At 43.9% G+C, this 12,500-nt stretch overlaps 1 protein-coding gene across 1 annotated transcript in view; it reads right to left on the bottom strand.

The window, feature by feature from the left end:
* Nucleotides 1-890: 890 nt before the first annotated feature.
* wipf1b (WAS/WASL interacting protein family, member 1b) overlaps nt 891-12,500 on the bottom strand; it is a 31,728-nt gene continuing 20,118 nt past the window's right edge. The window contains exons 4-10 of the mRNA XM_080740634.1: nt 12,093-12,218; nt 11,283-11,585; nt 8,923-9,394; nt 8,161-8,261; nt 5,882-6,247; nt 4,074-4,187; nt 891-3,873 (exon numbers count right to left, since the gene is read on the bottom strand). Coding sequence (XP_080596760.1) covers nt 3,821-3,873; nt 4,074-4,187; nt 5,882-6,247; nt 8,161-8,261; nt 8,923-9,394; nt 11,283-11,585; nt 12,093-12,218 — 1,535 coding nt within the window. The 3' untranslated portion in view covers nt 891-3,820. The remainder of the gene's footprint in view (nt 3,874-4,073; nt 4,188-5,881; nt 6,248-8,160; nt 8,262-8,922; nt 9,395-11,282; nt 11,586-12,092; nt 12,219-12,500) is intronic.

Below are 12,500 nucleotides of genomic sequence, written 5' to 3' on the forward strand. Positions count from 1 at the left end.
TCTTGATTGACAGTTGCCAGATAATTATAAAGTAGGCTACAGTCATCAACTGTCTGACTGTTGATAATTGATGACAGTTACTGACAGCTGATGACAGTTGATGTGACGACAGCTGATGACAGTTGATGACAGTTTCAAGTGTGTCAATAATGAAAACCACGACAATGAATGAAAAATAAATAAAAAAACACTATTGGCCTACCTACTGTATTGTAAAATATATTTAGTATAGGCCTACCGACTCTGTACTGTCTCCAGTTTATATTAAAATAAGTGTAGACTACTACATGAAATAAATAAAGAAAGAAAATACTTTTATTTTAAAGTCCGTCGAGCGGAAGTTGAATGCTTACAAAGTACCTAGTGACCAGCGTGCTGAATATGTTTGACTTGACGAGACATTGATCTGACAGCTGTGGAGAAACGGCAACGCCCTAAAATATGACTGACAGGTTGGAAGGCCAATCGACGCTTGGTGACTCAGCTGTGATTGGCTGTGATAGGAGCTCCACTCACTCTACTCAGACTCTACTCTGTGCTCGCGTGGTCACAGCTAGTAAAAACAAGCCAATGATTCACACAGTTTAAAATGAAAATTAATAATACTAATTTATATTGATTTAATATAACAAATAATGATTCATGGAGGTTAATTTTTTTTAATGGATGATTATAAACTTTACCAAGTTCTTAATATAGCCAGCACTTAATTGCTGTAATAGCATGCCCTATAGACTATTACAAAAATGTCATGTCATAATAAAATAGCATATCACAAAACCCATATTACTAGGCCTACTACTACTTATAATAATAATGGGCTTTGTTGAGACACTAGATTTTTAAATGCATCCACAGCCAAAAACACAAAAGCATATGAAAGCACTGTATTCATTTATTTCTTTATTCAACAATGTAAATATAGATCTATTTCTGTTTGATTGTCATCTTAGAACAAACTTCAGTGACAAAAAACAAAAAAATCAAGTGTACAAACGGCCGTTCAAAGCTGTAAAGCACAACAAAAAATATATATATAACATAATACTGCATAGTTCTGAAACATAACTTATAAAAAATATCATCCATCAATACCAGTCGATCAAGTCATAGTTACATACACAGGTCCTTCAGAATAAAAGTCACGACCACCTTGAGCACGACGACAAACCAAAGAATCCATTTTTGGTTCAACAGGAAAGCTAATAACTGCAAGTTCCTTTTTAATTAAAGGAGCCCTTCGACCATTTTCAACCATATCTTCACGATCATCGATAGGAAGGTTGGGTGATTTCAAACAAGATTTATCCATCAAACATTATTATAAACATCTCAGACAATCACATGAAAAGTACCGTTCCAGTTCCCACATCAGGAACTCCACTCCGTGGTTTTCGACAGAAAGAAAATGTACTGTTAAGGCACAACGTGACTTTGGTCCAATAAACATCTGTTTGTTTGTCTTTGTTTGTTTGTTTGTTTCTTTGTGTGTTTGTGATTGTAGCAGTGATGGGAGGGGGTCAGACTTGGAGTTATACCCGTACTTGGTTCTGCGCATTTAAGAAAATAGACGATCTACAAGCTCAGAAAGTGCTCCGCGCTGCTCAGAACTTGTGACATTCCAACGCTTGTAGATTGGCTATTTCCAGTGCGAGACACCGGCATGCAATGAAGTATAATTCAGACATTTGACAGGTTTATTGCTGAAGTAGAATTTGTTTTTCATGCATACTTTATTTTGCATGAATATACTATTTAACTAAATGTCAATATTCCAGCAACTATTTTGTTTCTAGCACATTCAAAGTCAACACTTATGGGCCATTTATTCTCTAGCTCATGAAGATGTCGCAAAAACGTCCGTACTTTTTGGCAAGCGACACCGTACTTCTATGCACAGGAGCCATATTGTAAAGACATTGGGCCTCGTCCATACATCCTTCACAGGTGTTACCGATGATACTAATGAAGGCTCTGTTCCATTTAGTGTAGCACAGTGGTTCTCAAACGTCTTCATTTCAAGGAATTTGTACACTCTCAGACTTACACACCTGTAAGGCGCTATTTTTGGAACCCCCTCAAGGAGCCATTAGGGTCCCTGGACCACACTTTGAGACCCACTGGTGTAGCAGAGTGTTTCCAGTGAGCCAACATGCAACAATGTCAGCACCCTGACTCTGTTTGACCAGAATGGAAAAGAGCCTTCACTTGCATCATTGGTAACACCTGTGAAGGAAGTAAAGAAGAGGCCCATTTTTTTCTTGTTATGGCTGCTCTACATAGGGCCTATAAGGCACAATAAGGAATCTGTAGCAGCAGCCCTCAACTCTCCGGCCTGTATCCTAAAATAATAACCCAGATTATGAAAGAAAGAAAAAGAGAGGCAAGATGAAATCTTCAGATCATAGGCATACAACGCAAATGGATTGAAACAGCCTCTCAGTTTAATGGCTGCAGCGGATCGGATGACACGGCAACCGGCACGCGGAGCCGAAGCTATTTGACTTCAAAGCTGGCGACAATGTGTTCAGTTTGAATGAGTGCAGCCCTGCATGTGCGCTCGAAAAGAAAAAAAAACACCACACTACACCAAATCTATTCGCCCCCAATGACAGCAGGCGACAAGTTGTGAGCTTGCAGATCTGCTATTTTTTGTTTTGTTTTGCGAACATTTCCCCCCAGAATAGGGATGCTGGGGTTCAAGTGGGTTCTTTCTTTTCTCTGACCCTCGTAAAACTGGGCCTTGTGTTGGTTTGATGGTGTTTGGTCTTTAGTCCTGCAGAGGCGTAATTTCAGAAAGATATGGGGGGTGGCAAAAAATATGTTACCAGAGCCCCATTTCTAAACTAGTGAAAACAGTAGATCTACAAGCTCTCAACGTGTCACCAAGCGACACGTTGAGAGTTTGTAGATCTGCTGTTTTCACTATTTGTTTAGGGGAGGCGAAAAGAGAAAATGTTCACTTACATTCCCAAAATAGGGATGCCACATTGAAAGTGTTCTTTAGCTGATTCCCCAAATGACGCCCCTGTGGTTCTGGTTCTGGTGTGGCGATAAGAATTTGGATCAGGGCATCCGGTACGGACGCCTCCCGAGCGCCTCTCTAGGGAGGTCCCCGTGGCAGACCAAGTGAGGGGATTCTATCTCCACGCTGGTCTTGGGATCCCCCAGGAGGAAGTGGGCTAATGTCGCCCAGGAAAGGGAAGTCTGGAGCTCTCTGCTTGGAGCTGCTGCTCGCCCGGCTACGGAGAAGCTGCTGAAGATGGATTGGCTGTTGTTAAGGGTTAGGGTCTGGTCTTTGGCTCTGGTGTGGTGATGGGAGTTTGGGTCTTTGGGTGTGGTGGAAAGAGGCTTAAAAGGTGCTGCATCTATGACACATCAATAGCGCTCGATTGTGCTTCAACATGTTTGGCACGCTACAGAGCATACATGAACCATATTGTCACTATCGGGCAGAAACCTTGTATCTCCAAGTTTCAAATTTGTACGCTTTTTCGTAATGTTAAGCCCTGCTTCATCACAGAAGACTGTCACACAAGACTAGTGAAAATTGCAGATCTACAAGAACACAACGCCTCGCATTTTAAAATGATCAATATAATACGAACGCTTTTGGACGCACAAGGTTTCCACCCGACAACAACGATATGATGGAGTTACATGTATGAAAGAGAGAGAGAGAGAGAGAGAGAGAGAGACAGAGAGACAGAGACAGGGAGAGAGACACAAGGAATTGTTTGTCATGTTGTGATGCAGACAGAGAGAGAGACACACACACAGATTGTGTCTCATGTCGTGATGAAGATGTCTTTCCTCCTCTTCACCTGGGTATGGGAGGGAGGGGCGGGGCTCCTCTCTCCTTTTTAGCAGAGCCTGGAAAACAGAACACGGATTACTGAGTTTCTCTTTTGTCTTTGATTCGTTCGCATTCGTTCAATTGGTTCAATTTCAAGGACCCCCCGGTTTGACGTGCACAGGGCCACTTAAATAGCTAATCGCAATTATTTGAGTGACAATTACTCGGCATGTAAAATGTGGTCATAATGGTGACCGCCCTGTGTGTGTGTGTGTACCTCGTCCGTCTCCCTTGGCCATCTTGCTGGGGTAGGTCTTCTGACAGGAGATGTAGGGGTCGGGGGGCGGCAGGTCCGACAGCGGGTGGAACGTGAAACGACTCTCCCACTCATCTGGAACGACACACAACAATAACAGTCACATGACATGCCCACTGGGGAATTCTCCAATACCAGTTGGAGTATTTGACCTCCAATTTGTTAAATAAACTACAGTAATAAGTATTTATTATTTAAACACTGCTGTCGGCATCGAGCCCACGAGTGCTGCTCAGTGCTGTTTTAGTGCTCCACCTACAATGAAAGAAAAGAAAAACCTTATTTTTTTCAAAGAAGTACTGCAAAACTCCAAAAGGTGTGGCCATAAGCATAGACATAAGCAAATGACAGACACTGATCATCCTCTTGTTCGAAAACCCTGTTTTAATGTACTTTGTTTCCCACTCCTGGCGGAAAGCGGTAATTGCAATCTCATCTGAACTACTGTACAGACAGTCTGACAACCTGGTCATTTATTTACCCCCTGACATTACATTGTTAAGGTCTTTGCACACTGCTGCATATCGGAGTGAATTTTGGAGCGCGTAAAAAAAAAAATCAACCTCACGTTATGTCAATTACGTTTGCACACTGCTGTCCGTTTCGTATTTATTTTCGGACCAGGGTTGATTTTTTTCGATTTTTGCAGCTGTCGCCACTGAGTCCCTTGCTCGCTCTCTCTTTCCTCTCTCTCTCCCTGGCCTCCGGATTTCGGGTTTCCAAAACGCAACGAAACTATTTGATATTTTAACCTTGTGAAACGGGACATTCTGCATAATGAAAACATTATACTTTTGGTACGGTTAAGTCAGTGTTTCTCAAAGTGGATTCCAGGGACTCCTTCAGGGGGGGTTCAAATTGACCCATACAAGTCTGTAACTCTGACAGTGTACAAATGGAACCAAATGTGTACACTGTCAGAGTTAAAGGAGCTATAGTCAACTTTTTCTTGAAAAACGGATGCTAATATAAAAATAATTTTTCGAAAATATTTTATAAAATAAGCTTCATATATGTGTTTCTATTAACTCATCCAGTGCCAGGAATCACCACTAGAGGGCGCCCAATGGCCATAGAATCCACCATAGACATACGCTGTATATGCACAAGCCAAGCCGTGCGCAGCCATGACGCGCCTGAACACTTTCCTTTGTGCATGAACAGGAACAGGATGAAGTTAGCTTGAAGTTAGCTATTGGCTACCAAGCATTTTAGAAGCCCTATTTTCGGCGATTTAGCCGTGATTAAACCTTGCACACCTCATGGATATGCATGGAACAGAGAAAATGAGCTCTAAAGATCCTGGATTGCATTGGAGTGGATGGCAAATATCGGCGGCGCGACGCTCTCGCGGGCCGTGTAAACAGATGGCGGCCGGCGGCCCGGCTCGAATTAAAATAAATAAATAATAATAATATTTTTTATAAAAAAAATAAAAAATAAAATCCCTAACTAGTTCGGGATTGGCACCCTGAACGTTAATAAGGTCCAAACTATCCCGAACTAGTTCGGGATTGGCACTTAAAGAGTTAAAAAATGACCACAAAAAGCGTAAAATAATGATAAAATAATCATTTTGGCCATTGTCAGACCGACACTTTGTTTACATCCTAGTCTATAGACTAGGATGTAAACAAAGTGTCGGCCCTAAAATGAAAAAGTTGACTATAGCTCCTTTAAGAGGAGACCTTGAAAATTGAAAGTTTGAGAAATACTGAATTAAGTGAAGAATATGAATACATGTTTCCACCACTGGTCTCTGTACTGACCTGTTGCTGGCTGATAGTGGTGAGAGTTCTGGAACCCGTTGCCCATGGGCGCAGGGGGAGGCGGAGGGAACCCCCCACCACCACCGCCGCCCGTCCCGGGCCTGTCACCCATGGGTGGCGGAGGGGGAGGGAACCCACCTCCACCGCCCATGGGGGGTGGGGGAGGGAAGCCCCCCCCACCCCCCATGGGCAGGGGAGGGGGAGGGAACCCCCCACCACCACCACCCATCCCAGGCCGGTCGGGCGGCGGAGGGGGTCTGCCCACCCCGCCGGGGCCCGGGCGGCCCACGGGAGAGGGCGCCCGCGCCGACCTCACGCTGGCCCCGCCCCCTGGACGGCCTGTGGGGGGAGGGGGAGGGAGTGGTCCTGTGGAGGGGAGGGGGGAGACACAGGTAACATCATCATCATCAATACAATAATAATAACTAGTAAGACGCCTCAGGGTGACATGCGACCTTGCCCTAAAGGGCGAGGTCAGGCCAATTTTTGGCCATCTGGCCAGTGATGTATATCGGACCAGCTACCCATATATGGAGACCCCTGGTACCCATATATGGAGCTCCATGTACAGTATATAGTACATCCCTTTTATGCCCATACATGGAGATCCCTGTCTGAACCAGCCACACAGATATGGGCATTCCCATATGAAGTCCTGTTAGATATGGGCTTAATATTGATGACATCAGGGATCTCCATGTATGGGCATAAAAGGGATTCCGTTAGAGTGGTTCCCATGACATCACAACATACAATCCCTTTTATGCCCATACATGGAGATCCATATCTGAACCAGCCACACAGATATGGGCCATGTCTTGGCCATCTGGCCAGTGATGTATATCGATGACATGAGGGATCTTCATATATGGTCATAAAAGGGACTTTTACATAGGTGATGTCACCTGTGATATCACCTGTGATGTCACAGTGATGTGTCAGGGGAACCACAGTGTCAGGCATGACCTTCAGAGATACACGGATACGTGGACAAGATGCGCTGGTTTTCATAGTAAACTTGCGACCGATGGTCGCAATAATAAACTTTATTTGTATAGGGCAGTGGTTTTCAGCCACTTTCATATCAAGGTCCATTATTTATTCAGCACTTGACCCACGAACCTAACCTGACTCTGCCAGATGGTGGCGTATTGACTTCCTCATACTTCCATCTGGAACAGCTCAGAGACTTTCTAAACCACGCAGTTTCCGGTTCAAACCAATCAGCGGCAGCTACGGTCAGGATCTAAGCGAGACCGGGTGTGACGCGATCGTTGGATAAAGATTTTGTCCACAGTTCCATACTGTATTATGTTGGTACCATCAGGAGAGTAAAATAACAATTCTTCTGCATTCTCTAATTGTGTAGACATCTTGTAAATTAAGTAAAGCAGATGTTTAGCAATCATTTAACTCTCTTGAGAGTATAAAATGAAACCAAAGGGTCCATTTGGTTTCCAACTCTCCATCATTTAGCTGGGGACCACCTGGAACCCCCTCAAGGACCACTGGTGGTACCCGCACCACTGGTATAGGGCATCGCAATGGGAGCGGTTTCAAAATTGGCCTGAAAAAACATATTATCAGGAGACCACAAGGGGGAGGTAAATGTAATTTTCCCCTTCTCCTTTGTATATAATAAGTGTTTGTACTGTATTTGTTGATGACATTTATTATTGTGTGGGGCCACAATCAATGGAAACAAGTCCCCAGGACATCTTTGTGTATTCCTTTTATGCCCTACCGTAGGCCAACCATCAATCAATCAAACAGCAGACAAACTATTGTGCCTATTAAAATATCAAGCCACGATTTTCCCGAGTTATTTCAGTACCCCCAGACTGCCACAGCCCGAGTTTCCCGAGTTGGCAGCCATTTTTTCAAATTTCCAAAAATGCCTACAATGTATTAGGCATGATCGCAATCGCGAAATTGCATGTTTAGCCCCATAACAAACACATCTTTCAAAATGGCAGCCATGTTTGTTTGTTTTGTTTGACTTTGAAGGCTTCTATCTCATGAATGCCTGAACGGATTTCCAAGCGGACTTTTTTGTTTGAAAGCTGTGAGAAAGTACTACACATATGGTGCATGATCTAGGCATGAGCGTGCACGATCCGTGCACAAAAAATGTATCTGTGCACTATAGATTTTGGAACGTGGCAGTGAGGAACTCGGGGGCCATTTTGAAAAAGCAGTGAATGAGTTAATTAATGAATTGCTATCTCATCAGCTATCTTTCATTCACTGTAATCACTTTACAATCAGGTGTTGCTTACCGGTCCGTGATGTTGATTGGTTCCTTCCCAGAGGGGGCGGTCTCTCATTGGGTGGGGGAGGGAGGGGTCCAGATCGCCCGGACGAGGGGGCTGGAGAATGGCTGGTGATGACGTTCATGAAATGGACATGAGATGGATACGTTAGTCAGGAAAAGTAAAATGTCCATAGCATCGCGAGCTCCACCAATCAGGTAACCTCGACGTCACCAGATTGTACACTCACAGCATTGTGGGTAATGGAGTATTTCTTTCTTTTTTTTCCTTTCTTCTTAAAACTAGAGTGATTGCATACCGACGTGAGGAGCAGGAGCATATAGCAAGGTTTAGCAACCAGGAGCCTAGTGGCAATTAGTGGCATTACAGCTGGTAAAGAAATTCCCTGTGGTGGGAAGGACTGTGAGGGTTCCTTTTGGTTTGAAGCGATTAATGTATGTTTTGTAATAATAATTAATCTACAAAGAAAATAGTAACTAAAGTTTTAAAATAAAAGTAGTGGAGTAAAAGTACAATATTTGGAGGCGTGTCACCCTCCCCATCTCTCTCCCCATTTTCCGTAAAAAGTGACTCAAACTCAAAGTGGATTCCAGGGACTCATACAAATCTGTAACTCTGACAGTGTACAAATGGAACCAAATTTGGTTCCATTTGTACACTGTCAGAGTTAAGGGGAGTCCTAGAAATTTGAAAGTTTGAGAAACACTGGCCTAGCCTACCAATAAAAAGGCACACAAAAAATAAAAAGAAAATAAAAAGAATAGTTACCTGTTGAGTGACAGGTTCCTTTGGGGCAGGCGGGGGGTCCCGTGGTCGTCGCCGCCGGCCGGGGGGCCGGGAGGAAGACTGGGGGGTCCCGGGCGACCCGGGGGGAGGGGCGGGCCCCCGCCGGGCGAGGAGCGGGCGGCGAGGGAGGAGGCGGAGGGCTTGGAGTTGAGAGACGGAGGGGGAGGCGGGGGCCCGTCGCGAGGCATGGAGGGACGGTGGGCCCCCATGGGCCCCCCCACGGGGGCCGGGGGGGGCGGGGGGCGGTCGTCCGGGAGCGGCGGTCTGCCTGAGGGCAAGGAGGGCCGAGAGGAGGCGTTGGAGAAGGAGGGGGGAGGCGGCGGAGGGAAGCTGGCGGCGGAGGGCGGTGGAGGGAAGCCGGCGGCGGAGGGCCGCGGCGAGGGGGCTCCGCCCGGAGGGGGAGGGAGGGCTCCGTGCCTCCCCGGAGGCAGGCTGGGGGGTCCTCCTGGGGGCCCTGAAGCAAGAGGGGGGGGTTTTTAAGTTTAGGTTTTTTATTTGCACATTTTTAAAACATTTAAATAAACAAAGAAACAAAAAAAAAAATACATTATAAAGAAATAAACAAGTACAAACTCAAAACAAGATGTACTGGAAAGGCCAAAAAAAAACAAGACAGGCTTTTCGAGTGGCATTCCTAAAAGCTATCCTTCAAGCTTAGAATCATGTTTAGAAATAAGAATAAGAAATAATAATAATGAATATAGCGTATAACAAGCTATATATTCTGTATATAGTCATCTACAATAAAGACTAATATTATCCATAACACTTAGTAGTAGGAGATAAATAAGTGGGAATGGTACACATACCCGTATACAATGTATACCTTCACACCCAACATACCGATATCCACATATTTTTATAGTTATAAGGTGGAGTTAGGGCTGTCACGATTATGACGATTCATTGTCACTGAAATAATTGCGATTAACGATTTAATTGGGTTTTTGTTGTTGACAATCACATTTCTGTTTGGCTTGAAATCGCATATTATTATCGCATATATGATTCCAATATGGAAACGATTATGGTGATTATAACAAAATAATTGTGATTAGATGATTATGTAATAATTGTGTCAGGCCTAGGTGCCATAAGGGATGTTGTTTTATTTGAGTTAGTGATAAATAACTGCACGTTTTGATTTGACATCATAAATGAAAGGACAACTTTGTTTTCAACAAGGGTTCATTGCAAATATACAGAAATGAAAAGATGAGTGTTAAAAAAAAATCATTTACTGCTTTCTATTGTTTTAGACATTTTAATGATTTTGACACATTAAGCCCATTCCCAAGATGCATCTTTTGTGAGCAGATGAGACGATGGAGGCTAGTGGTATCGCTGTAAATAGTAAGTAAAGAAATTGCTGTCTTATTGTGTCTAAGAATATTTTTAGCCACTTGTACGCATACCCCCACCCACTGAAATCAAAATCGCTAAAACGAACACTCATCTTTTCTTTTCTCTAATAACAATCTAAAATATGAACCCTTGTTGACAAACAAAGTTGTCATTTAAAGCAGTGGGTTTTCAACCTTTTTCATTTCAAGGTCCATTATTTAGTCAGCATTTGATCCATGGACCACCATTTGATGAGATGTAGTCTCTCAGACCCAAATAATAATATTTTGTTTTAATTAGATAACTTTGACCAAAATAACAATTCTTCTACATTCACTAATTGTGCAGATGTTTAACCATAATTCATATCTCTCGAGTGTAAAATGAAACCAAACGGACCCATAAGGGTCCATTTTACGCTCTCTCAAGAGTTAAATATCTATAAGGGTCAATTTGGTTACAAACTTTCCATCATTTAGCTGGGAACCACCTTGAACCTCCTCAAGGACCAACCGTGGTCCCCAAACCACAGATTGAGAACCACTGCATTAAGGATGTGAATCATTGGCTTCTTTCAAAACTGGACGGACAAAGCAACGGTCAGCCATTTCCAGATGGACTTAGGGGTCACACACACTGCCGTCCTGTTTTTATATGTAATATAGCCGTTTGTATTAATTGTGTTGATGACGTGTTAATGTGGTTCATATTCTATGCTCTGTAGATGAATTGAATACATAGGACCTCAATGGAAACAAGTTGGTTTTGTGTTATCCTTTTAGCCCAAGTGTTTTACTGATAATCAATCAATCAATCAATCATACAACAACAAAAGCCGTTGAATAAACTGAACCAGCAAACTCACATTAAAATAAAATCAAAACTAACCTTGAACATAAAGACAAAACCAAAACGACCAAAATGAATACAACAAAAACAAACAAACAATGAGACCTAACAAAGAAAAACGTAATACAAAAATTAAAAGCTATACTAACCTTGTCCCGAAGCGGCGCCTGGCCTGGAACCCCCGAAGGGGGGCGGCGGGGGCCCCCCGCGGGACTGGTGGGACCCCTGGCCGGGCCGAGGGGTGCTGGGGACTGGGGGAGGGCCCCCTCCCAATGAGGGGACGGAGCGGCTCTTGGGGAGGTCTGGGCCCCCGCGAGGGACGGGAGGGGTCCCCGGGAAGCGAGGGGCTCCGAAGGAGGGTGCACCGCCGGACGGGCCACCAAAGGGCCGAGGGCCAGAGGAACGTGCTCCTGGGGGCAGCATGGGGCCCCGGGGCGTCGGGGGGGCCGAGTCTGGAGGAGGAGAGACAACAGGGCATGTTAAAATGTTTTCATTTACTGCTTTCTATCGTTTTAACCATTTTAATGATTTTGATTTCAGTGGGTGGGGGCATGCGTACAAGTGGCTAAATATGTCTTTTTAGACACAATACGCACAATCCCAAGATGCACCACAATCTTTCATGGGCAAATGTGACTTATGGGGGGCTAGTAGTGTTATTGTAATAAAGAAATCACCAGCCTATTGTGTCTAAAAAAACATATTTAGCTAAAATCGCCACAGCGATGCAGTAAATCACAATGCATCGTGATGCAAATCATTGTGAGCTTCTGCTATCTTGAAAGGATTTTGTACAATAGAAAACTTGACTTTTTACTTTTGGTAAATTTTTATGCCAACATAGTACTTTTACTCAAGTAAATTTTGAATTCTGGACTTGCACTTGCAACAGAGTACTTACTTTTACTTAAAAGTAAAATATTTGAGTACTTTTTTTCCCCACCGCTGTTAATTCTTACCGTTGGAGCCCCCTGCTGAGCGTAGTTTGGGCATCCCGCTGGCGAACAGACCTCCTAATCCCCCTCCTCCTCCTCCCCCTCCTCCTCCTCCTCCACCACCTCCACCACCTCCTCCACCTTTAGGTGCTGAGGAGAGAAAGAACAGTGTCTGGTTACTTAAAGCAGTGGTTCTCAACCTTTCCAGGCCTCGACACCCAAAATAATCATATCGTAACTGACAAGCACTAAGAGTTGAGCCATTACATTTTGTATAACATGGTTGGTTCTATTGTGAAAATAACAGATCTACATGCTCACAACGCCTCGCAAATTTCACAATTTCTGCCTCTAACCCCTTTTGGCCAAGTCCTTAAATTGCCTCTTTAGAAATGTGCTGATACCCTCACTTAAACTTTGTTGATTTTGTTT

The sequence above is a fragment of the Nannobrachium achirus genome (genome assembly GCF_963921795.1).
Source record: "Nannobrachium achirus genome assembly, chromosome: 13".
Classification (NCBI taxonomy): domain Eukaryota; kingdom Metazoa; phylum Chordata; class Actinopteri; order Myctophiformes; family Myctophidae; genus Nannobrachium; species Nannobrachium achirus.